Source organism: Bacillus rossius, chromosome 2 (assembly GCF_032445375.1).
Source record: "Bacillus rossius redtenbacheri isolate Brsri chromosome 2, Brsri_v3, whole genome shotgun sequence".
NCBI classification, from domain to species: domain Eukaryota; kingdom Metazoa; phylum Arthropoda; class Insecta; order Phasmatodea; family Bacillidae; genus Bacillus; species Bacillus rossius.
The window spans coordinates 85,486,997-85,511,867 of NC_086331.1; the positions used below are offsets into that span (position 1 = coordinate 85,486,997).

General features: G+C 36.2%; 2 protein-coding genes across 2 annotated transcripts in view; both read left to right on the forward strand.

Moving 5' to 3' along the window:
• The window catches only part of LOC134528916 (protein disulfide isomerase crld-1), a 66,114-nt gene extending 42,475 nt beyond the window's left edge, over positions 1-23,639 (forward strand). The window contains exons 6-10 of the mRNA XM_063362583.1: positions 3,145-3,342; positions 6,640-6,814; positions 13,237-13,374; positions 22,467-22,562; positions 23,102-23,639. Coding sequence (XP_063218653.1) covers positions 3,145-3,342; positions 6,640-6,814; positions 13,237-13,374; positions 22,467-22,562; positions 23,102-23,328 — 834 coding nt within the window. The 3' untranslated portion in view covers positions 23,329-23,639. The remainder of the gene's footprint in view (positions 1-3,144; positions 3,343-6,639; positions 6,815-13,236; positions 13,375-22,466; positions 22,563-23,101) is intronic.
• On the forward strand, positions 13,386-22,453 carry LOC134529425 (uncharacterized). Its single transcript, XM_063363490.1, has 2 exons — positions 13,386-14,858; positions 15,170-22,453. Exon 2 carries the CDS (start codon positions 15,173-15,175, stop codon positions 16,658-16,660), a length of 1,488 nt encoding a protein of 495 aa, XP_063219560.1. The 5' UTR covers positions 13,386-14,858; positions 15,170-15,172; the 3' UTR covers positions 16,661-22,453.
• Positions 23,640-24,871: the final 1,232 nt, after the last annotated feature.

The following is a 24,871-nucleotide window of genomic DNA, read 5'->3' on the forward strand; positions in this document are numbered from 1 at the left end:
CCAAACGCAGGGATTGAATATTTCAATTCTTTGTCACAAGTGGATACAAAAAAAAATTATAGTGCAAGCTAATTTTGTGAAGGAGCATCTTCAAAGTTTGATCAAAATGATTGAGCACTTGGAAGCATCCACATATGCCACAAGTCACACACTGGTCAACAAACTTGTACTCATCAAAGAAGATTTGTCTATAGCTGCTTCAGGAATTTTCAATACTGAGACGGCTGCTGCACTCGAGGACATTGACAACAAAGTCTTTCAAGCTGAAGTTAAGAACGGACTTCAACGTGCAGCATCATTATGCATGGACAAATTGCAGCTGTTAATGGCCACTAATCCAGCCAAAAAGTTTTTTGAAACTTTGGGAAAGCTGTTTGACCCTTCAAGAATACTGCTAAATGAGGTCAACAATCAACTAACTGTGCTCTTCACAACTCTGCCAGGAATAAAAGACTTGAACCTCACGTGTACGGACATTGCTCGAAGTTACACACGAATTAAAGACTTGGTTAAAGAAAAAACACGAGATTCGCGAGCGGAGGTGGTGGACATTCTTTTCGCTATGAAAAATGAATTCCCCGAGTTCGCATCTGCTTCTCTAAAATGTATCTGGATTCCATGCTCCAATGTAGATAGCGAGAGATTTTTTTCATCATACAATACAGTTGTTACAGACAGAAGGCATAATCTGTTGGGCAAAAATGCAGAACTAATGACGACACTGGCATTTGAGCAACATGAATGATGAATGAATTGTTAAAAAGTTGCATTTCTCTGTTTTTGTTAGAAACTGTTCCTTGCGGAAAAAATTCCATTTTGTAAGTCATTGTCTTAATTATTGGTTTTATATATACTGATAATTTGCAGTTTATATTATATAGTTGCAAAATTTTGTTAGTGAACAAATGTGAATTCTGCTTCTTATTTTATGTTGTTCTACTTTAGATTCATTGTATTATGTTATTAAATGCATCAGAAGACTTGATTATTACATTATTAGTTACATTACTTGATGTAATATTTTTCTCTTGCTGAATGGTCAAAAATATGTTTCACCGCTTTTGGCTATTCTTTTCACCGCTTTTGGTTTTTTTTAACACCGCTTTTCAACTTTTTTACACACCGAAAAGTTCATGTCCCTACCTATTGGGTGATTATAAGTCATTACTGCAAAATAATATCTTTGTTGCCTATAGTGTTAATAAACTTTTGGCTGTTCTGCATCATATTTTGCATTGTTCTCCCTAGAATGATATAGCAATCTATACATTCTACATTGACAATTCATGTTTACCTGCAATCAATGATAGTTGATGTTATTTAAAACCTTCATAGCTGTTTTATTTCAGTGTAAGTAGTTGATACTGACGTCGTCCCGACCATGGCCTCTAAGCCCGTGCTCCGCACCGGTAGTACCAGATCCCTCGGAGTGCACCCCTAGCCCAGCGGGAATGAGTCAGGTGAGCGCCTCGGGCGTGACCCCACTAGACTCAAATAAACTTAAGGGCACGAAACCCCGGGGGCTCGACCCCATGAAACAATTAAGGGACAAGACACTAGGACACAATTATTAATTCACAGGCATTAAACAAGTGCGTCGTAGCCACTCGGTGCGAGCACCGCACGCACGGAGCAGACAACGAACCTCATTAACAGTCACCGCGGCCACTGGCCTAAATTAAAGTGCCCGTGACAATGATCAAGTCGGATTAGGAGAAATCCCACTAATACAGTTCACAGGGAGACAATATGTTAATGAATTTACAGTCGCCATCTTGATGCCACAATTCAAATAATTAAATACTCTAAAACAATTGTTAAGCCTTAAGCACCCATTTACCAGGTGCTACCTATTAATTGGGCACCTGGAATGTGTTTTTAGCTTATAATAGAGCAAATAAAGTTAATGTAAGTTTTGGCGCGGACTCACAAAGGAGGTGAAAGTTTCCCTCCCTTGTGAGGCAGCCATGTTCGGCAGTCTCCAACCACTCCGCGCCGGGTCAAGACGTGTGTCCGTGAGCAGCCTTCAATTTTGTTCCACCGACCATTCACTTTGTACTCACTTTAATATCCAAACCTTTTTACTTCATTGCTGCTCACGTCGACTCAGCATGTATTTCGCGGATCCGGGCTTATCTCGACTGGCTTCCTTAGTGGTTCCGCACCGTGTCGCGGACCACGCAATTTACGGCACTGGCCGACTCCAGCCAACTCACTTTCGCTAAGACCGCCGCGCATACGCCTGCCGGATGCAACCTCAAGTAAGTGTAAAGTGTAATTTATGATCATGCTCACTGAGCCCCCCTAAGACTTTCGGTACTGGCAGTCTCTAGAGCACTAGTAACCGCACCCCCGCGAGACTGCCGCGGCAAATTCACAGTGTTATGTTAGTGTCGTGTTTTGTTCTGTAATCAGAGTGTGTTAATGTAACTGTACAATGGCTCAGACGCCGCATAGCACATTCGCATAGTTTTTGTAGCGGTTCTGCCACCGTGTAGTGTGTGTATAGGGAGTACTGTGTACCCATGCGCACCACCGGAGAAGTCCGTGAATTAAACGCAAATTAACATAAACTGTGTCGCTTACGATTATTTCGCACCACTCCGTCCTCCACACGGCTCGAGCGGCCTCAGCCAAGTAGGGAAGTTCAGGATAGATTTCAAGCCGCGTACCTGGCGGGGCACGCGGGGGCAGAGTACCCACGACCTATCACCAACGGCCTAGTGTCCTACTAGCCTGCCCCCCCCCCCCCCCCCCCCCCCCAGACAACAGCAGCTCCGCGATGCCCGTAGCGCCCGTCAGGTACTTTCTGGGCCTTCTACAGAGGCCGGGTGATGGCAATACTCAAAATAAATCAATTACGGTTTTACATACCATTGTGTGTGTTTTGAGCTGGCATCATTGATAGTAATATTCTTTCACTCTTTTCGACTCGCTACTGACCACCCATTTATTACATTACAGTTGTTTAGAGTTGAGTTTTGTATGGTCTGATACAGTGCTGATTTTAATTAAACTGGTCCATGTTTGTAACTCTACCTGGTTTGGAACACAATGTGGAGCCATATGAAAATGTTTTTCGTAATTTGTCTGAGTGATAGTCAGAATGTGATGAATATTTAAGTGGTTTTTCTTCTGTTACAGTGTTTGTTTTTGGCAGAAGAAAATGAGCATGTCCTTGAAGATTGGTTTTTTCACAAACAACTGGAAGAACCTGATGTTTTAAACTATTTATGTATCAATACACTTAAAGTATGTTGTCCAGATGGCACTTATGGTGTGGAGTGCAAGCCATGTCCAGGATTTCCAGAGAATGTGTGTAATAAATGTGGAAAATGCCAGGTATTAAAAGTTTTTTTTTATATTGGTCCCTATTCTGTAGTTTATTGTGTAGTTAATTCGTGTCAGTTTTGTGTTTGTACACTGTGTATATGTTTTATTACTTATTAGTGATAAGGTTTTTGGAGGTGATTTCTAGTGAAAATTGAGTTAGAATATATACACTAAAAGCCTTGTTCCCAAGGGTGATATTCACCCTTTAAAATCAGATATGGATAAGTTATTTATTCATAATATAAAAATTATTTCAAATCAAACATCAATTCCATTGTAGTGTTTTATACAAATAATTTTTACTGTAGGAACAAACTTTAGATAATACACCTTCCCCTTCAGTAACATATTGTAATGTGGTGTTTTAATAAATAAATAAGTGTAAATAGTTAAAAGAATGATTGAAGGTGTGAGATTGTAAGTTTTACAATCATAATTAGAGACTCCTTATTACAGTAACTATAACAACTTTGTCAATACTTCTCAAATAAAATAGAGGGGAATGTTGCTCTCAACAAAAGAAACATTTCGCTTGGCTAGGGTGAGAGAGAATACAAGATCTACTATTTTTCTACGCGCATTACAGTGTGGTTACTGATGGAAGCTATTAAATTACTTAATACTGTTTAGAAAAGAACTTACATTTAGTTGAAATAAATTGTCTTCAGTAAAATATTGAATAAACAGCTATGATTGTATCGTCAGTAGTAAATTACAGTTACATTAACACAAGTTAGTTTATAGAGAGAAAATGTCACCTAACTCTTCCGTAAGTCTGATATACAAGTTAAATTAATCTCTAAAACCATAATTTATCTTAAACATAAAAATTAGATAGTTAAGTGCTCACATTTTTAACTCCTTTGCACCAGTCTCCTCTGCCCCTCCAAACCCGAACTATCAAAAACTACGTGACTCATTACCACTGGCGAGAGGCATAGCCTCCCCCAGAGTGAGCTTTGATCCTACTTTCGCTGTCGCTTAAAAACAGTTTGCGCCCCGTGCCTACCAAAACAATACTAGGTTGTTGAAACAAAATTTACAAACAAAACTAACCAGGACAAGCGTGCAGCCAGACAAACAAATCACAAAACAATTTGTAACATCTGCATGCCCGCAGCGCACCGCCCAGCCCCGTTTCCCAATTGCGTGGTTACGCCACCTGCGCTGGATGTGAACAGAAGAGCTAGCCCAGAGTCCCATCAGTAAAGTTTCCAAATTTGACTTCAGAAACCCTGAGAAAATTCTGCCATGCGACAATATTATGGCAATATGTATGCTTTCCGACATTTTGATATTATCATGAAGACTGACAAAAGATAAAAAACTTTGTTCTCATTGCCACTCTGTAGGGAATTGCACAGTGACAGATTGCTGCTCGAAACAAACTGGCATCAAAAATATATTATTATTGTAGCCTGTTAGTTGTGTTAGTGGTTAGGATACTTTTTTTGGTATATATGGTATGTTACTCGGGCTAATGTAGCCTGCTGTGATGTATGTCAAATGTATGTTCGCCAGCTCCTCTCAAGTGAACATCAATGCACACCAACTGCAAAGTCACGTTCCATTTGGGGCTGTCAGGAATAGTCTGTTAAATATTGGTGATTATAGTGTATTTTCATTCCTCTTTGTGTTTGATTGGTTAAATTTAAGTTTTGATTTATCAGTTTTTGTAAGAATAGTACAGTAAAACTTATTTTACTCTGCCCTTGTTAATCTGGAACTCCGGATAATCCCAGTCAGATTTGTAGAAATTTTACTTCATGTTCACATAACATTTTTTAACTACATTAGCAATAATGTATAGCTAGAAGTACGCCAAATATTAACTTTTTAGTTTTATTAAATGTACAGTTCCTGCATAAATGGTAAAATTACGATAACAAAATGTTTTTTGTTTTGTTGAGTTAAGAATGTGCACCAGCTGACAAACATCATTGTGTACTTGGAGCATCAGCCTGACACCACTCCAGCTGAACTATTAATGATAAATTATTTGAGTCACCATGCTTCAATCAAACGGTGTACATGTTTGAAACAGAAGACAGTGGACAAGTTCTTTGTTAAGAAATGATGTGAAAAGTTATTTTTAAAATTTTTTTTAATATCTTGTAAACATCTTTATTACAAACCTGAAGGAACCATAATTTTAGCACTTTGTAATAACGAGGTTTGTATTAACCAAACTATCGGGAAAACATTATGAGATAATTAAATTGATTGCCTTCTAATTCTTATAATTAAAACCATTAAAAATATTATATAAACTGTATTATATAAATGTTGTGGTCAAAGCGATTATTTATTTTTTTAAATATTGTTGACGGCAATTGCAGGATGTTAAATCTCAAGCGATAAGTTTTTTTTTTTTCCCCTTTATTGTCAACTTCTTTGATATTTTTAGTTTTAATTTGCAATGTAATATAACGTTTTTACGTTTTGTAGTCATTTTATTATAAAATAAGCTCACAAAATTCAGGTTATGGCACACGTGTAAACAAAAGAAAATACCCAAACTTAATCATCATAGATTATCTAAACTTCTTCATATGTGCACTTTCAACGAATATCTTCCTTTTAGTTACAATTTTCATCTTGTTTTTCAACCATTTTGCAATGTAGGATACATACATCTTTGGAGAAACAAATGTGTACTTGATGGTTATAAAAACCTGATCATTTATTTTGAACTTCGGTGGTGAAATTTTGTTTTAACTATTTATTTATACATGTAAACAGCAACTTGAGGAACCAAAACTACTTCTTATTTCATATTAACCATATTTTGTATTAAAATTACTTAATAACATAGGAAAGCATACTACATTTTCTGGGACTGTTAAAGTACTGGCATAAACGGGAACTTCGTACTAAGTGGATACGTATTATAGATTTGACTAAGTATTTTGTTAAAAAACTTAAATTTTTTGTCATAATAAATGGAAAGTGTGCTTATTTAAGGATTTTCTTATCCTCATTACCCACATTACCAGGATTTTCCGAATTTTTGTTGTCCAGATTGCCTTTGGCCCCAGTTTGTCCAGTTTAACTGTACTTACACAATTATATGTATTTAGTGGCTATAACAGTTAATATAACAGAAATGAATCATGAATAATAGTAGCTGGAAATAAATTGTGTGATGTTTGATATGTAAAATGCTTACTGCATATTCATAGAAACAAAAAAATATATATAAAATTTGAGTAATTGTGTGTTTAATTAACTATCATATTTTTTTGGTTGTATTCAACAATTAATTTTTTAAGTGTTATTGTTATACTGACGTGCATGATTTTTCAGGGTTCTGGAACAAGGAAAGGCAATGGAAAATGTGTTTGTGACGATGGATACTCAGGCGATTTCTGTAGCTCATGTGCAGAGAATCATTTTGAATCATATCGGGACAAGGATAAATTACTCTGCTCACCTTGTCATACGTCATGTAGTGGGACGTGTACACAGGCAGGAACCAAAGGTACAGTTTGTTCTTAAAGAGAAGTAAAGAAACTACTGTAAAGTTAGTAGAATAACTGTAACTGGGTTTATTTCTTATCGAGGGTTTACATCTCGATGACGAGGTCAGTAGAGACAATAACATAACGATACACACAAAGAAAGGGATATTGGGACAGGCATCGGCCATGGCGTATTGTAAGAAACCGTTCCGCACTTGCCTGAAGTGGTCGGGAAACCATTGAAAACGGAACTAGTGATTGCCAAACTGGGATTCAGATCCGGGTCCTTTGGAGTACGAGTCCAATGACAAACACTGTGCCACCTGGCTTTATGTAAGTAACTTTTATTTGAGTAGTTTTCTTGTAAATTTATTTAATTTAAAAAAAACTACAAAATATTAGCATTTTCGTGAAGAAATAAATTTTTATGATAACTCTTTCGATATTTTAAGCATGTTCTTACGTTCCTGCAGGCATGTAATGAATGTAAAGTTTTTTAATGTAGAACCTTCAATACATTTTTGATATGCAGAATTGTTTGCTCACTAACTTACTGAATCTAACCTAATCAGTTGGTTGCATAGTTCCTGCTTTTTTTGGGAATTGAACCTGTGCTCTGCTCGGTAAGCATGTTGGCCCACCTTATATTTTCCTTAACCCATTTGGTCACTGAATGGGGGGGGGACAAATCACTAGTACAATGATGGTGCTTTGAAGTGGTGTGATGGGAGGAACGGAAGTAAGCTGTGAAAGCTTGCAGCTACCTGCAAGTCAATTACAGATCTCATTTCACTCCGTTTTAATGTTAATGCATCTTAGTTAAGACGTATCATAATGCCACTAATCTTTCATGCTGCCATAATATTATGACATGGGCATCATAACAAAGACATCCAAATTTGGCCGGTGTAAGTTTAAATGTTGCATCATGAGACAGGTGCAAGATTTTGTTTTGAGAGTTTTTACTAATTTTTTAAATTATTTCCTGCAAAAATGTGTTGTAAATACATTATTCTAAGTTATTGCCATCTTATTACAGAATTACAAATTTGTTGTATTCTAGATTTGTTATTTCACTGATATTCACAGGTGTATGGACAGATGGTTAAAAGTACATTAAATAATGATTACATTTCAACTAGAGTTATAATACAAAGTTTAACTGAAATATGTTATATGTGTTTATCATTGATGTATTCAATAACAGTAAATAATAATGCATAAATCTGTATTCCTCTTGGAACCAAACCTCTTAATGTGCTAAGCATGCCATTAATTTGGTTGTTGTAGATCCACAAAGTGGGCTAAGTTATTAAAAAGCTGATTAATTACTTTGCAAAAATCAAAATCAATATAGCCTTATATATCTTAGCTCCAATGTTAAGTCAATTCAATTTGATCTTGGTTAGGGCCTTACCCAAAAGCTTAGTTAAACAACTGATATACTTACACCTACTTTGCATAAAATTGATAAATATGAATGTTATTTTCGAATGCAAGATTAGGTGTTTTATCTTTTCCGTATGTAGAAAAATACAGCCTATAAGTACTGATATTGGGTGAAGTGGGGAATGCCAAGAAAATTGTGTTGCTTTCTACAGAAAAGAGTAATTAAATTACTTCCCTTTCCACATCCCCAAACCAGTTCTGTAGATTATAGCAAACATGCTAATCTGTATAAGTAAATACCATAAAAACCTTAGATAAATATGTGGAGTAGCAGCTATGGTTAAATTAAGGCAAGTAGTGTTATACTTCACTCTCTCTTGATGACTTGTGTAACTGGTGGATCTTTTAGTTTCAAAAGGTTAAACACAAGGGAAAAAAGGCATGATTTCATCTAGATACAAGTACCTCTATGATAATTTAACTCTTAATTACTTTCACATTAAAATTATAACTTTTGATAAATTGATTGACAAATACAGGATGTATCAAAATTCATGTTACAACGCTGGAGGGTAGAAAGCTCTTATTATTTGCAACCATTTTTTGCCAATAAACATGTTGCCGGAAACGCGTAATTAAGCCCCTGTAGCCCCAGAAAGAGTCAGCGTAGGCAACCCATTGTAGAGTGTTGTGTTGTGGATGTTCGGGCGTTCGAGTAGAGAAATACCCTTTTTAATAGTGGCACAGATTTTAATTTCACTCTGAAATCAATCACAGCTTCGGCTTTGTTTCACAACATTGAAATTGTTGCATACGTTTTAACAACGTGACAGCCTAAAGCAACGGCTCAAAAACACGCCCACCTTGAGCGACACAGAGGTGGCAACGGCGAATCATGTTTTCACGGATACGCTGGAGCATGTGTGGAGTCAACCTTATGATTTTGAACGCTTCAATCATTCGCTGTGTAAGCACTTCTACCGTTTATACCGGCGTAGCGTAGATAAGCCCTTTTACGTAACCCCACAGAAAGAAATCTAACGGGGTTAGGTCCGGTGACCTTGGCGGCCATGCGACAGGGCCCGCTCGTCCTATCCATCGGTTTGGAAATGTTTGGTTTAAATACTCTCGCACTTGCAGGGAGAAATGAGGTGGTGCCCCGTCATGTTAGTACCACATCACACGTCGGACATGCAATGGAACCTCTTCAAGAAGACCTGGTAGTTCGTTCTGAAGGAAGTGGAGGTATCCGGCGCCGGTAAGTCGTGGCGGAAGAAAAAAAGGCCCAATGAGTACGCCGTCAACAATACCGGCCCACACATTAACTGAAAAACATTCCTGGCGAGCTGTAAAACGTTGCATGCGTATTGACATCATTCCAAACATGACTGTTGTGCGAATTGAGAATAGCATCTTGAGTGAACTTGGCTTCATCGCTGAATAAAATCGCTAACTCGGGGTTCCTCAATACTCTTTGAATGTACCAACGAGAAAAGGTCATGTGAAGAGGATAGTCCGCCGGACCCATATGTTGCACTTTTTGAAGGTGGTACGGGTACAAGAGTTGCTCATGAAGAACTCGCCAAACAGCCATTTTGTCAGCGTCCATATCGGAACCTTCTGCCCTTGTGCTTGTATCCGGACTCTCCTCAAATCTCTGAAGTACATCTTCAAAACTGGGAGTACGAACCCTGCGTGGAGCACCAGCATTTGGTATTGTGACGGCACATGTACCAGTATCACGCATTCGCTGAGTAAGTCTTGCAAACATGGCGTGAGCTGGAATCCTACGACCCGGATATCGTTCTTCATACAGACGACGGGCGGCTCGTCCATTTTGTCTAGCTTCCCCGTAAACAAGCAGCATGTCCGTGTACTCACTAAACGTGTACTCCATTGAGCTCCACTAAAATGTCGCCCTTTTCAGAACCACAGCGAAAGAAATGACACCAGGAGTTTGCTTGTACGACAGAACAGTCAACGACAAACCACCAGTGATATCAAAACACACTGAGACACTGCGATGTCATGCTGCACAGTGCTATGGCACGGCACGAACGAAAGAAAAGAGGTGAGGGCGCCACCAACGGAAGTAAAAAGGGGCGGGGGTCAGCATTAGACATCGTACAGTCCTCTCGAGCGCTGCCTTGTGTCGTAAACACGTAATTCACCACAGCATCGTCTGTCTCGCACAAAGCCCAACGGGTTGCCTACGCTGGCTCTTTCTGGGGCTACAGGGGCTTAACTACGCGTTTCCGGCAACATGTTTATTGGCAAAAATGGTTGCAAATAATAAGAGCTTTCTACCCTCAAGTGTTGTAACATGAATTTTGATACATCCTGTATATTAAAATTATTAAATTATATTAAAATATGTAAAAATTACCTCATTTAAAGAATGGGCCAGCCCTAATTAGAAAATTACCATTAAGTTTCATTGGACATAATTAAAACAGAATCAGAAACAATAAACAGGTTAAGTTTTACAATCCCAGTGTGAACGCATAGAGCGATTAAAGTCCCGAAAGAAAAATTTCTGGTGTTCCGATTTTTCAACTTCGTGATCGAATGGTTTTTCTGAAGATAAAAAACTGGAGGACTGGTGTTTTGATGTTCGCTGGCCAAAGTTGAGCTGTTAACATGGTGTCAGGGTGCCTTAGCCATCCTGTTTGCTGGAGCAAGGACTCGTGGGTGGTGGTGTTAGGTCCGCATCCGGCCCTTGGACCCTGTCTGCGAACAAGCCCAAATCGAACATGATCAGAACTGGTTCACAGACAGTTAGTAAAAAAGGCAGAAAATGCCTACTAAGAAAGGTGATGGTCAGGGAATAATGTTTGTCAAAAACTTACCATACAGCGAGATGGCTTCTAGCGTCAGCCAGGGTGTGAAACTTGCGAACACGCGGTTGTCGCGGACGTTTCCATAATTTAAAATGATTAGAAAATATTATTAAGTATAATTAGTGAAGCATGCCTATTTCTACAAGGTACGCAGACTGACTAATTACTAATTACTTAAAAGTTGTAGGGACAACATCTGTTGCCTAGCTGATTACATATTTGAACAATGACCGGAGTGAAGTCTTGTGCGGTTCACCAACGATGCGGTGCGGTCAGTCTGATCTCGCGAAGCAAAGTATTTTCGGGACGGTAACAACTCGTAATTAAAAAGATGAAGTCAATCAAAAGAAAGGGGGAGACTTCATCTTCTGGACCGAAAGGTTCCCGAGATTTCCGAGGGGGGTGATCGAGAAATACTGACTTCGATAACTCGAAGTTGGTGGTACTGGCCGATGTCAGCGCGATCTACTGAGGGGTGTCCGAAACAAGCAGAGATTGACTAGCCAATCTCTCGCACTAGATGCATAGAGCTTATGGAAGGGACTTGTGCAGTGCTCTGGCAGCTTGGAAAGGAACTAAGGGGGTACTGCTTGTTGCGTGCTGCGCCAGGGGGCAGGCGTTTAGCGGGCGTTCAAACACTCAGGGGAAATAACTCGCAAATCTGCTACGAGAGGGCAGAGGCGTTGCCTTCGCAAGCCAATGGCGTGACCTCAAGGCAGGCCGGGTTGGTGACCGGCCAGTGAACTGGACATGGTTCCCTGGAAAGGCTGTAGGAGGGGGCAGATGGGAAATATGCTGCAGCCAGTGGGAAACTCTCTCGGCAGGGACCCGAGGCATGCAGAGAAGGCTGTTAAGACAACCCGCTGGTATGCCTGAAATAGCTCGCGAAGACTGGCTCTCACAACCTAGCGGCTCTAATAGCTTGCAGGACATAGCACTTCTTGTCACGGCTCGGAGGAGAATTACAGGCGACGGCCGTGCTTCAAAGCAAGGATAAGACGAGTGCACTTGCTGGCTCATTAGATGGTTGGAAAAATTAGATTTAGTGCTGGGAAAAGATTGGGGAGACTGGCCTGGCAAAGATTAGACTGTAGTGTACAGGAGGTGAAAAAAGTTTTAAGTTTATTTTTAGCTGCAAAAAAGACTGGCAAAATTATTTTTAAAAATTCAAATTTAGAATTGTGCCAAAAATACTAATTGGCGGCAGAGTAGTAATCAAAGTACGTCAAAATTTTGAAGTAAAAATAAGAGAAAAATATATATATTTCTGGAATTTAAGTTTTTTTTTATCAAAATATGCATGAACACATCAGTTATTTAAATAGGTGACTTAAAATTACCAACCTTTCACCGTAGTTTATATTTGTTTTATAGACCACTACTCTACAAATTTATGATTACAGAGTTAAAATAGACCCTGTTTCCAAAACTGACAATTTTTTTTTAATTTACTACATTTCTCCAATTTATTTTCTTAGAATGTTTTTCTTGGAATCACAATTTTTCAAATACAAGAGCTAATTATACTAATCTAAACTAAAACATGCTGATCCAGCATACTGAATATTTAGAAAAAGTTTAGTATTGAAACATATCTACATTATTTATTCTAAAAAGAGAGAAAGTGATGTGAACTCTTTATAAATACTATAAATACATGCAATAACATGAGCACACACACACACACACAGAGATACACACACAGGTACACAAAAAACAAAAACCCACCTGTTTAGTCGCTAATCATTCATCTAATATTAAGAGATGATTACACTTTTTTATTGACAGCTCTCTCAATGAGTTAAGAAATGTTGTGTGTTTCAAGGGGAAAGTCCTATTATTAACTGTTAATAAAGCTAAAATAAGAAACAATTACTAGTAATTAATTGAAGCATTACTCGATTAGTCAGGAAAATAAGCCAATGTCAGTAGTTATAATCAAAGACACCCTATGTAGGATGAGTAAAAACCTTTTTTCCACTCCCCATCATGACGAGCTCACCATAACAGTAAGGCGTCATAGTTACGACACCTTAAGCTAAAAGATCTGTAATCTATCTTCTGGGGGCAGGCTAGTGTGCTTGACCATACAATTACCTGTGCTTCTGCATGAGAGCACTTGTCGGCATCTAGTGTTTGTGTGTTAACATGTGTGCAGAACATCTGAAATTCAATTTTATCATAAGGTTTTATGTATGCAATTTTGTTTACAGGTTGTATTGCATGCAAGCCTGGCTGGCTCATGGATACTGAAAGAGGATGTGTTGATGTTAATGAATGCTTGGGAGAAACATCAGTCTGCAAGAAGGATCAGTTTTGTATCAACACTGAAGGCTCCTATTCTTGTTTAGGTGATAAATAATTCCATTTATTTTTAATTTATTTACTTGAAAATGCCTAAGTGAACCTTCATTGATAGACGCAGTACAAAAATATCAATACATAAACTCAAAAATAAAGAACGTAAAGAAACAAGGTCACAACTAATAGACAATGATAGATATCTCGTAACATTTACAAGATCATATTAGTAGATGTTAAGTAAATAAAATACAATAGTTTTTTTGCACCAATATGTTTATCTGTTAAAGGAACATAATTTTTAAATTATTCAAAGTCGTGAGTCTTAAGTCAAATGCGATTTATTTTTTTAAAGTACGAAATAGTGGTTTTGACTTCCATTGATTTGGAGTATGTAATTACCATTCCGGTTGTATTTATAACAGTACAAATATTGCATGTAATATTTTTTTTTCTTGTTGGCAGAGAACCAAGAAGGGTATCTAAAATCTGTGTCATTATCATCTTTTTTTGTCTATAATTCTTATTTATTGGTTCTTGACGTCATGAAATGTTTCACTATCAATTTAATTTTTTACAAATAATAGAACCTTGTTATAGTTTATCTCAAACTAAAGCCATTTGGAGACTAATCATGGAATCTTTGTTAGTAGAATTAGTATATGTAATATATTTAATGAGGGCAGGAGTACTACTACCATTTGATATTAGTGCGGAGTTCCCACAGACAGGGAAAAACTAGGGAACTGAAAAGGTGTCTTCAAAACCTGGAAAACACAGGGAAATTGACAAATTGTTAGTTACCAAACTGGAGGTGTAGTTTTTAATACTGATTTGTTCCTTTAATGTCTAATAATTATTATTTTTTAATCACTTAGTAAATCAACAGTGTGTTGATTTAATTGTTAAAGCACAATCAAATGTAAATAGTCATTCACCTGGTCAGAATCAATAAGTTTTCTTTCAAATTTTGATCAAATCTAGTGGGTTTAAATAACAGACTGGTAGCATTTGTTGTATAGCATTAATGAAAATGACAGTGATAACTGGTATTGCGCAAGAAAGGCTTTTATGTTCATTTTTACATGTTATGTTGTTTCTTTAAGTATTGGTGTTTTAATATATTTATGTAACATTGTGATATTAATGAGATGGGGGGAAATGTTTGGTTGGACAGGGTAACAAGGAAAACTTAGGGAAACTCTTAGAGTAAGTGTTTGGGAACCCTGAAGTGATTCCATATGATGATTAAAATAATAATTTTAGAATCAGTTGAGGTACCGTAAACTGGGGATACTTTGAACACGGGGGAAACTTTGAACACTTTTTCAGAAATTGATATTGACGTCTATAGAAAGTTTTCCTGTCTAATTTCACAGGTAAAACTTATGTTGGTATGTTTTTTGTACTATATTTAAGCGTTTTGGTGCAACTGGCCTACAGAGGTTTTACTCATATCTCTTTGGTGGATATTCAAAATGGTTGCTAATTTTCACTAAAATTATTATCTGGGACAACTTTAATCTCTAAAAAGGTTAGTATTTAAGTTAACCACTTTATTTACTGGTTTTCTAGTTTACAAAGATGTTGGTAATATATTTTACTCATGAACAGTGCATTGATTTGGAATATTTGCATGTTATGTTCAATAACTACAAATTTGAAATTTTCTAATCTAAAATGGGGTAACTTTGAACATTGTTCAAAGTTCCCCCAAGCCGAATAAATTATTTCATTCATTCCCTCTTCGCTATTTATGCTGTTTTACTATTCAGTTATGGTACTTTGTTGTTAAAATGTTATTTGTGTTGTGTTATATGAGTCTGTATTTGTTTTGTTTGACAGATAATGCCAAGAAAACATTTTCGTAGGATAGATGCACGTGCATACCAGAATTATACCACACAAAATCTGGATCAAGCTCTGAAAAATGTGTTGCAAGGGAAAATGACATTAAGAAAAGCTAGTAAGCAATTTTCTATTCCATTGGGAACCCTAAGCCATAAGTTAAGAAATAAACGCACAAATAGCATTGGACGACCATTAGTATTTTCTGCCGATGAAGAAAATAGTTTTGTTGACCACTTGATAAAGGTTGCTGAATGGGGATTTCCGTTCAACACATTAGACCTGAGAATGATGGCTAGTGCATATTTAAACATTAGAGGCCGCACAGTACCCTGTTTTAAGAATAACATTCCGAGTAGTGATTGGGCCTTAGCCTTTCTGAACAGGCACAGAGCCAAAATATCCAGACGTATGGGTCGAAACATCAGCATAAGTAGGGCTTCCTTATCTGCTGAAACAGTAAAGCAGTACTTTGACAATCTGACTGCTACACTGTTAAATGATGATGGTACTGAAGTCTCGCCAACAACCATATTCAACTATGACGAGACTAATTTGTCTGATGACCCTGGCCAAAAGAAATGCATTTTTAAGAGAGGGGTCAAATATACAGATAGAGTTCGAAGCAGTACCAAAAGCTCAATATCCATTATGTTCTGTGGTTCAGCATGTGGTTCTATGTTGTCTGCATATGTTGTCTATAAGGCAGAGCACATATGGTCCACTTGGACAGAAGGTGGTCCACCAAACACTCGATATAATCGCAGCAAGAGTGGATGGTTCGATATTGTTACTTTCAGTGACTGGTTTGAGACAGTGTTCGTTCCACATGTGAAGAACATTCCTGGGAAAAAAGTCTTGATAGGTGACAACCTGAGCAGCCATTTCAGCGAACGTGTTCTGAAGCTGGCACAAGAAAATGACATCGCCTTCACCTGTTTACCAGCAAATGGTACTCACCTGCTGCAACCTCTGGATATTGCATTTTATGGCCCATTGAAGCGGTACTGGAGAAATGTGCTGGACTTTTGGAAGTCATCATCAAAAAAGAAATCCCAAACACTCAGTAAAGATCAGTTTCCACGATTACTTACCAAACTGTATGAGAAACTATACTCTAGTGTGGCTGATACTAGTAATAATTTGACTGCAGGGTTAAGAAAATGTGGAATATACCCTCTGAATCCTACCATGGTAATGGCAAGACTACCTGATGGAATTTGTGACCAGTCTACAGAAAAGGAACTTGCACCCAATGCAGTTGTGTCAGAGGCAGTCGTCAGCATGCTCAAGGAAATGAGAGGAGTTGATGAGCCAGTGAGAAGACAGAGGAAAAGAAGAATTAATGTTGTGCCAGGAAAAAGTATCTCTGCATTTGACCTATTATTAGCAAGTAGTTCTACCCAACAGCAACAAAGCCAGAAGAGTATTGTAGAGGAAGATGACAATGGTACAAGCAGCGATGAAGATGTGTGTGCATTACAATAAAATAGTGAACACAATCATAGTGAACATGAAGATGATGAGCATGAGTATGGGATGGAAATTTTGAATGGTTCCTCAGACCATGTTCTAGTAGAAGAGGCTTTTTGTTTGGTCAAGTTTCAAGTGAAGAAATCCGTAAAACATTATGTTGGTAAGATTATAAATGTGTCTCAAGATAATGTTGGATCAACATGTGATGTAAAGTTTCTTCGGCACAGTCATAAAATGGCACTGAAGTTTTATTGGCCCAATGTAGCTGATGAAGGAACAGTTTGCAAGGAAGACATAGTGAGGTCATTGAGTGCTCCAAGGGTTGATAGACGAGGATTTCTAATTTTCAGTGAGAATGAGCTAGATTTGTATCTAAAAACACTTCATTAGATGCAGTTATGTGATTTCAAACTCTGCAAAGTTGAAATTTCTGGACTAAGATAATCTGATATAAAAATAAGTAGTTTCTAAAAATTTACAAACAAAATTTGTGTGTTGTTGTGCTTTAAATTTAATGTTATGACATAAAAAACATAATTTATTAATTTACTTAGTTTGTGAAACCTAGCAGGTGTTCAAAGTTGATTGTTAGCAATATTAGTTTGAATGCCAGTATAAAATAATGGTTGTTCAATGTTACCCCAATTGCAGGGAAACATTGAACACTGCATTTTTATTTAATTTTAATAGTAATTTTTTTTTATCTGACCAACTAAACTATGGTATCATTTTGGCTTCATGGTCCTCCTATTTTGGTGAAAAAAATTTCAATTAATACATTGTAAATATAAATTATATTTAATAAAAAAGTCAAAAAGTGTTCAAAGTATCCCCAGTTTACGGTACTTCAGTCTTTTAGATGTTGTTTTTTTCATGATTGATTGATTTGCTAAGTTATATCAAAAAGATGAATTTTCCTAGGTAAGATTATGGTGGTAGTTTTTCTTTATTTAAAATTGACAAAGTTTTCATCACACAACTTTACAATAAAAAATAAGTCAGAAGTAACTAACTGTCATGTAAGGAAGTAATTTTTCTTAACAGTTTTAGGTCATCGGCAAACAGAAAACCAATACATGTTGTGGTTTATCTTTTTAATTATATAATGAATAAAATTTTTAATAAAAAAGTCAATTGGGTACTTCCTCCTTGAACCCCAGAACTAACAACATATAATTCCAATTTAAAGTTATTGACTGAAACGCAGAAACATCGTTCAGACAATGTATTGAACCATTTTAATTATTTGGACCTTAATCCAATATTAGATTCTTTTGTTAATTTAACATTTATTGTGTCAAAATCTTTTGCTAAATAAAAATAGCAAGCATCCATGTGATCACGTGTTATTACTTCAGAATAAATAGAGTTAAATCAATGCCAAGTGGACTTAGCGCTCGTTAAAGTATACAGTTGTGCAGCGCATTGTACCATATTGGTGAAGTTGGTTGTCAAATGTGCTTTCGTATGGTAGCTTTCATTTTCAGAAGGCGTCTACTATTAAATAAATTTATATTTGATTTTGAAAACGTGTGGACTTTGTGCCAGAGATGGCTGAATGTTGGTTGTGGCTCGTGAGTGATTGACAAAACAAATATAATTTCAGGCCTATGCGACATACATCCTAACTCTAGTGATGAGGTTGATTTGAAATGAAAGGTATCACTTCGGTCACATGCAACGCACATTTGTTATGTTCTCATAGATCGAGATTATAATAAAGAAGTGTATGTATTTGCACGCAAGGAAAAATGTATGGTTTTGTTGTGTTTTTTTATGCCATGCTGAATAGTTTGCCCAGTCATAAATCTTTCCACATGGGATACATTTTATATGTGGCTTCAGGAAAGAAAATGCACATTAAAATTTGTGTATTATAATTAAATGTAGCTTGAACTAGGGTAATATTTATATGAGGTGTGTATCAGCTGTGGCATTTTGTTGTTTTATGCTACATGTACTTCAAGTTTCCCTCAGCTGTCAACTACGTTTCCACCTCCTTGCAGGAGGAAACCATCCTATTTTCCATGGTTGTAAAGTTGGGCTTTGTGACATGGGCAAATGGCAGACAAAGAAAAAATCCTTCCATCAGCTTGTGCGGGAATACGTCGTGTGCATAATATAGTATCTGCACTGTGGTGTAATAGTCAGTTACTGCTGTTACATGTAGGATACGCAATGGTGTACAGCATCATTAAGTACTTCTCGGTGGTTGCATGAATATCACAGAATCACAGAATTCTTCATAGTCTGTAGTATCTTATTTCTTAAAACCGGTATAAATTTTAATCATAAATATATATGCCATTAATAATTCCTATCACTAACGTGTTTTAAACATAAGCACCAGGTCTCCAAGCTACTGTGTATTTATTTTAAGTGCAATCAAATATATAAAGCCTTTGCTTGTTTAAAATCAATGCATCATTTCAAAGTGATCAAAAAAAAATTTTTTTTTTGTCAGACAGGCAATGTGTTACATAGAAGAAAATTATGTAAATTTGCATTATGACTTAGTCACACCTGTAAGTGGTTAATAAAATCTTTCAATTTTGTAATTTAAAATGTGCTAAAGTTGTACTAAAAGTCATTGAATAAGCTTCATAGTGGTGAAAAAATGTTAAAATTAAATATTTGAACAATTGCAAAACATCAACTGGTTTTACACCTTATGAATGTAATTAAGTTTGGTTTGAAAAATTTTATAAACCAAAACACAAAAATGTTATAATGTGAAAGTGTAGTATTATTTAAATTCTCAGTTTAAGAAAGTAATTTCAAGATAGCGCACATCACCACGAAACGGTAACAGTTCCAAACAGAGTAAACTGTTTGGCTATATTGCCACTGAAATGTATGGATCCTGAGGGGGGAAAAAAACAGGGACATAACGTATTAACCTGTATAGAGGCCGACCCCTACTTTCTCCAACAAAAAATTACAAAATTCATTTTTCTTCATCAGAATCCTTTCTCTCCACATGTTCTTATAAAACCTACATTGGCGAACTGCTGCACAGTTGTTCGTCTGTTTGGCATAATGTACTACTATGAATTTATAATTACTATTAGAAGAGTTTATTCCTGGTTTTGGAACCTGGGATGCAGATGTACCACATTTTTGACATAATCATTAATAACAGATAAATAATTATAAATCTTATGAAAAACTGAAATGCAAATTTCAGTTATGCACAACGTTTCTACCATACAGTTCAGGTTAATGTTAAATTTAAGAAGAAATTTTTTTTTAACTGTAAACAAGTACATTGTGAGAAATAATATTCATTGGGTCCGTTCTTTTAGCTAACATAAATAATAACCTGTACTTAACTTTTTATTATATTTTTTTTTTCAGACTTCTAGGCAGATGTAATGGAACATACCTTGCTTGTAACCATATTCTTTCCTTTGTAGTTTGGTTAGCCTGCATCCAAATACCCTGTTTACATTTTTTTTTTTCCCTGTTGACAGAGGAAAAAACACACACATACTGAAATTTATTTGATTCTGGTTTATATGCTTCAATTTTAGTTTAGGATATTTCAATTTTTTGAAATATAATTTTGCAGTCAAGAAGTCAAAAATGAGGTGGTAGTATAAAAGCTTATGCTGTACTGTATGTACTGTATTTTTAGTGTTTATGACCATTCTGTGATAACATTGTTTATTCGTATAAAATTTCGTGTTTTTCAGAATATTTTATTGCATACAGTGTAAACTCTTTATAACGTCACTCGATTTAAGATAAACTACTTAAAACGTCGAAATTGCTTGACTTTGGTTGGTTTACCTTGTTTTTTATACAATAATACACTCTATATAGCGTCACGCTCACTCTATTTAACGAAAACAATACGGCATTATAAATCATTTGGCAGTACTTTCTATGTTTCAGAAGTTGATAATACTGCAGCTGTGTACGTTCTTTTGTTTGCTGTTTTGTTGTATTATCTAGCACGTGTTTACTTCGACTGACGTACTGGGGATTCTAAGAAATTTTGTCTTTTGTTTTTGTATGATGAACTTGCTCATGTTTACCTTGGTCACTAGACTTTTGTAAAGTTGTTACACGTTATCATTATCGCAGTTGCTTACAGACTTTCGAACTGTAAACATGGCGAGTAAATGAAATCTTTGTGTATTGACAAAAAAAGTGTTATTAATACGCTCAATAGAGGCGGGAGAAAAGATCAGTGATGTTGGATTTAGCTGATCTACCGTGTCTACAATATGGAAAAACAAGGAAAAAATTCTGTAAGCAGAGGATGGAAAATCTGCTAAGAAATTAAAGAAACCTCAATACGAAGATCTGGATCAAGCGATGCTATCATAGTTTTATAGACATGTAAAATGTGTACTATATTAGTAAATACATTTTATTATAGAATAGTAAAATTATATCTTTTATTTCTCTCCATTTAACGACCACTCTCTATAACGCCGAAAAATGCTCAGTTAGTTAAGCGTCGTTATATAGAGTTTACACTGTATGTTAAAAAAAGTGTGCATTTCGTGTTTCTAGTCATTTTTTTTTTTTTTTTCATTTTCACGACAAGTGCATGTCCTAAATTACTGCACATTAAAAATTATGGAATTGTGTATGTTTTTTAAATGTGTTTTGATTGTAATGTGTATTGTAACATAAGTGTTATCTTGCCAGTTAGACTAATGAAACCAGGGGAAAATATTAGGTGAGACAGGAAAACTTGGAGAAATTGGGTGGATAAGTGATGGAAATCTGGGGGGGAAAAATGGGAGTGAAAACATAATATAAAAGCTTAGTAAAATTACTTCATATATTTTAAGAGCTTAAAACCCTCTTTACATGGTTTTTTTTTTTTTAAATTTTAATTAAATAAAGTACTCAAACAACTTACTAACATTCCTAAAAAAAAAACTAACAATTGTTCTTTAAAAGCAATAAGATAACACTTAGGTTATCATTTCATCAGTACAATTTCATACAGTAAGTATACTTCAAATTTTAAAACTAGCTGCTCATAGCTGAAACATTTCTAACCTATGATTCTGGAATAGAGATGCCACATGGGTAAATCACAGAGGTTGTAAAACTAGGGTTTGAGATTAAATTAAAGGTAATCATTGTAGCTATAAAAAGGGAATCACATGGGAGCATTGTAGAATTTGTAACAATGTATGCTTTTTTTGTGTGTTTACGAGTAATTCTGTATCCAAGCTGGTTATATATTACTTGGTATTCAAAATTCAGTGCTAATTAGATAATTTTCTCCAATTTCATGTATTACGTGTGTATGGTTTTACTTTTAATATTTAAGAGTTTTATACAAGAAATATTTCTAAAAAATATGGACCAGAGTTTTTTTTTTTTGTCCAAGCTCATTTGATAGCATTACACTCAGTTATGTACTCAGAAAATGATAGCATCTTTAAACTTAGTGGTAGTTCCAATTTTTTTTTTTCAGTAGCAAAAAAATTACAAAAGAGACAATGAACCAAAGCCTTAATTTTTGGTCACTAAGTTTGTGGGTACTAGTGACCTGTGACTAGTTCAATTGAGAAAATGTCACAAAATAAACTTCTCTGACCTTGTACACTACTTTGTCAAATGTTGGATTTAATATTGTATGGCTGAGCACAGGGACTTGAGATGATGGGGCATCCAATATTTTGAACCATTTAAGCAGAAATTCTTTGCCCATAAATTGAATCATGTCTGGGATTGGGTTTAAACAACCAACCATTTCCTAATGACCATTTTGTCTCTGTGATCATGCCACCTAGGACTCGACCCTATTTTAGTAATTTTACAATAAAATTGGTTTCTTTGATTTCAGAATGTGACAAATCATGTGCCAGTTGTCAAGGAGATGGACCAGATATGTGTGAAAAATGTGCAGAGGGCTATACACGGAAAGATAATTTTTGCATCGGTGAGAAAATGTTTTGTGTTAACCACTGTAATAATGTTTGGCTTATTTAGCCAATTTTTTTTTATTTACATTACAACATTTACATGGAGAAATTAAATTACTTTTAAGAGGTTTTTTTTAATGTGGATATTGTTAATAGAAACTGTATCTGAAATTTCTTATATTTGTTGCTAAGTTAGTAATGTTTCTAATTTTTTTATAATATTTTCGAATTATTCAAGTTGTTTTACAATGGAACCCATCTTGGAAGAATTCTTTGCATGCCAAATTTGGTGAAGGGGCTGCGAGTGTTCCTGTAAAATAAGGGTTCAGTTTTTTCAAGGTGTTTGTGTGTAGACTAGATCATGTTTAAACCTTTTGTGTATGGTTATCCCTAATTCAAAAGAAAAAATTGAAATAGCTTGAACTTGCAGATAACAAAACAATGTTTTTGATTTCTTTTCTAAAATGTTACAAAATAAAATTTTGTTTTTTATATGGAAACTTATAGCTATAAATGTTTTTCATTTATTCATGTACTCTTTGATCTTTTGTTTCAGATGAACAAAAGCTGTCTCGTGACACACATGTAAATTTAACACGCTACCTGACTTATTTTGGCCTGTGCATTGCTACGTGCATTATTTTTCAAAAAAATCCTCTTATGGCAAGTATAATAGGACTGTGTGTAGCTTTGTATATATCCATTTCAGAATATATGGTGAGAACTATGTCGGAAGACAATGGTTTGCCTGGACTGGATGTTAACAAAGTTCTAGGAACATAACTAATGGATGACCGTTAAGTGGAAAAAGTTCAAGCATTTATTTGTGACCAAATTAGATTCCTTTTTGTTAGCTATTTATTTACTTAAATCTATGACTATTTGAATGGGTACATTGTGATTTTTCTTGCATTTTCCTTGGACCAAAATTTAAAATAGTAAATTGTTTTACCCTTGTTTAAAGTTCTAAATGTTTTTCTTGTAATAGTGTCATGTGTCTGTTATATTTAACTGTTTTTCATGATCAATGATTGTGTTTGTTGTTAATATTGTTATTTCTTATTTGTGAGTTATAAATAAAAAGAAAAAAACAATTTGTTATTAATTTATGTTATAGTTAGTGTGCTCCTTTAAACATGTGACTACTAAACTACTATATATTTTAATCAATATAAATTAGTATAAAAAATATATTTTTCTCTTAAAATAAAGTTAATGCAAACAAAGAACTCTCTCTGTCCTATTTGATGTAGGTTAGTAAATGGAAGCCTTTCAGTTTTACTAAGGTTTTTAATTGCTATGATTAGAAGAGTAGAGAGGTTAGTGATTACCACTGAGCTAATTATGAGTCCTTGAAATGGGTATTGAAGGAATCTTAATACTTTAAATTCTTCTAAGTACCCCTTATCACCCACCAATCACATGCAATTTCTCCTCTACTTCACCTCATCTCACCTCATGCATTCCTCAGACTGGCTGGTGCAACAGGTGTGTCCTTTGGGTCTTGCCGTCTTCCACCTCGTGCAGGTATAATCCACCAGCCGGACCTGACTCCCCCTTCGTCCCCTCTCCTTCCCCTGTCACCATAGGCATTACCTGTGGGCTGCCATCTCAGCTTAAAACATGAGAACATGCGTGAGCACCGCTATCTCGTTGCGAGGAGACAAGAAAGGGGACTGTCACCCGAGACATGACGTGCTCCGCCTGACGATTGTCACTTGTACGCTGCTGCCGTGATAATTGCCAGCAAGTCTGACTTAACCATAACTATGGAGCATACATGTATAAAGTACCAGAAATGCAGGTTATTGGACAATGCCACAGAAAGATGTTATGCCAATTATTTTTGAGCGTGTGCGGCCACCGGTACTGACGATACTGCAGCCTGTGTTCGCTCGACTCGCGAGAGACATGTGAGGTGCATCTGCAGCTTGCGACTGACCAAATGGCGAGATTGCGTTGTGTCAGTGTTTGCTCAGCAAACATTGTCCATGCACTTCATGAGAGTTGTTTACATTTGTGGTGTCCAATACTTGTGTTCCTGATGTGATAAAACTACTCTTAGTTTCGATCATGCTCAATTTGCATCCGCGCCCTCGCCCACACTTGTGCCCACTCCGCACCCCGCCGCACATCCAGTGGGTTCTCTGGAGGGGTATATGGGGACCTGTTACATTTCCTGCACGAGGGTCTGGGGAAACTAGCACATTGTGGGGTTGATCACGACGTGTGATTCAACATGTGGCCAAGCTGTGTCAGCAACGCACTTAACGGGCTAAGCGTTCACTTGGTGGAGCAGCACATGCGAATACGGGATGAACTGGCA

Coding starts and splice junctions, on each gene's coding strand:
- LOC134529425 (XM_063363490.1), top strand. CDS start 15,173: ATGCCAAGAAAACATTTTCGTAGGATAGATGCACGTGCATACCAGAAT.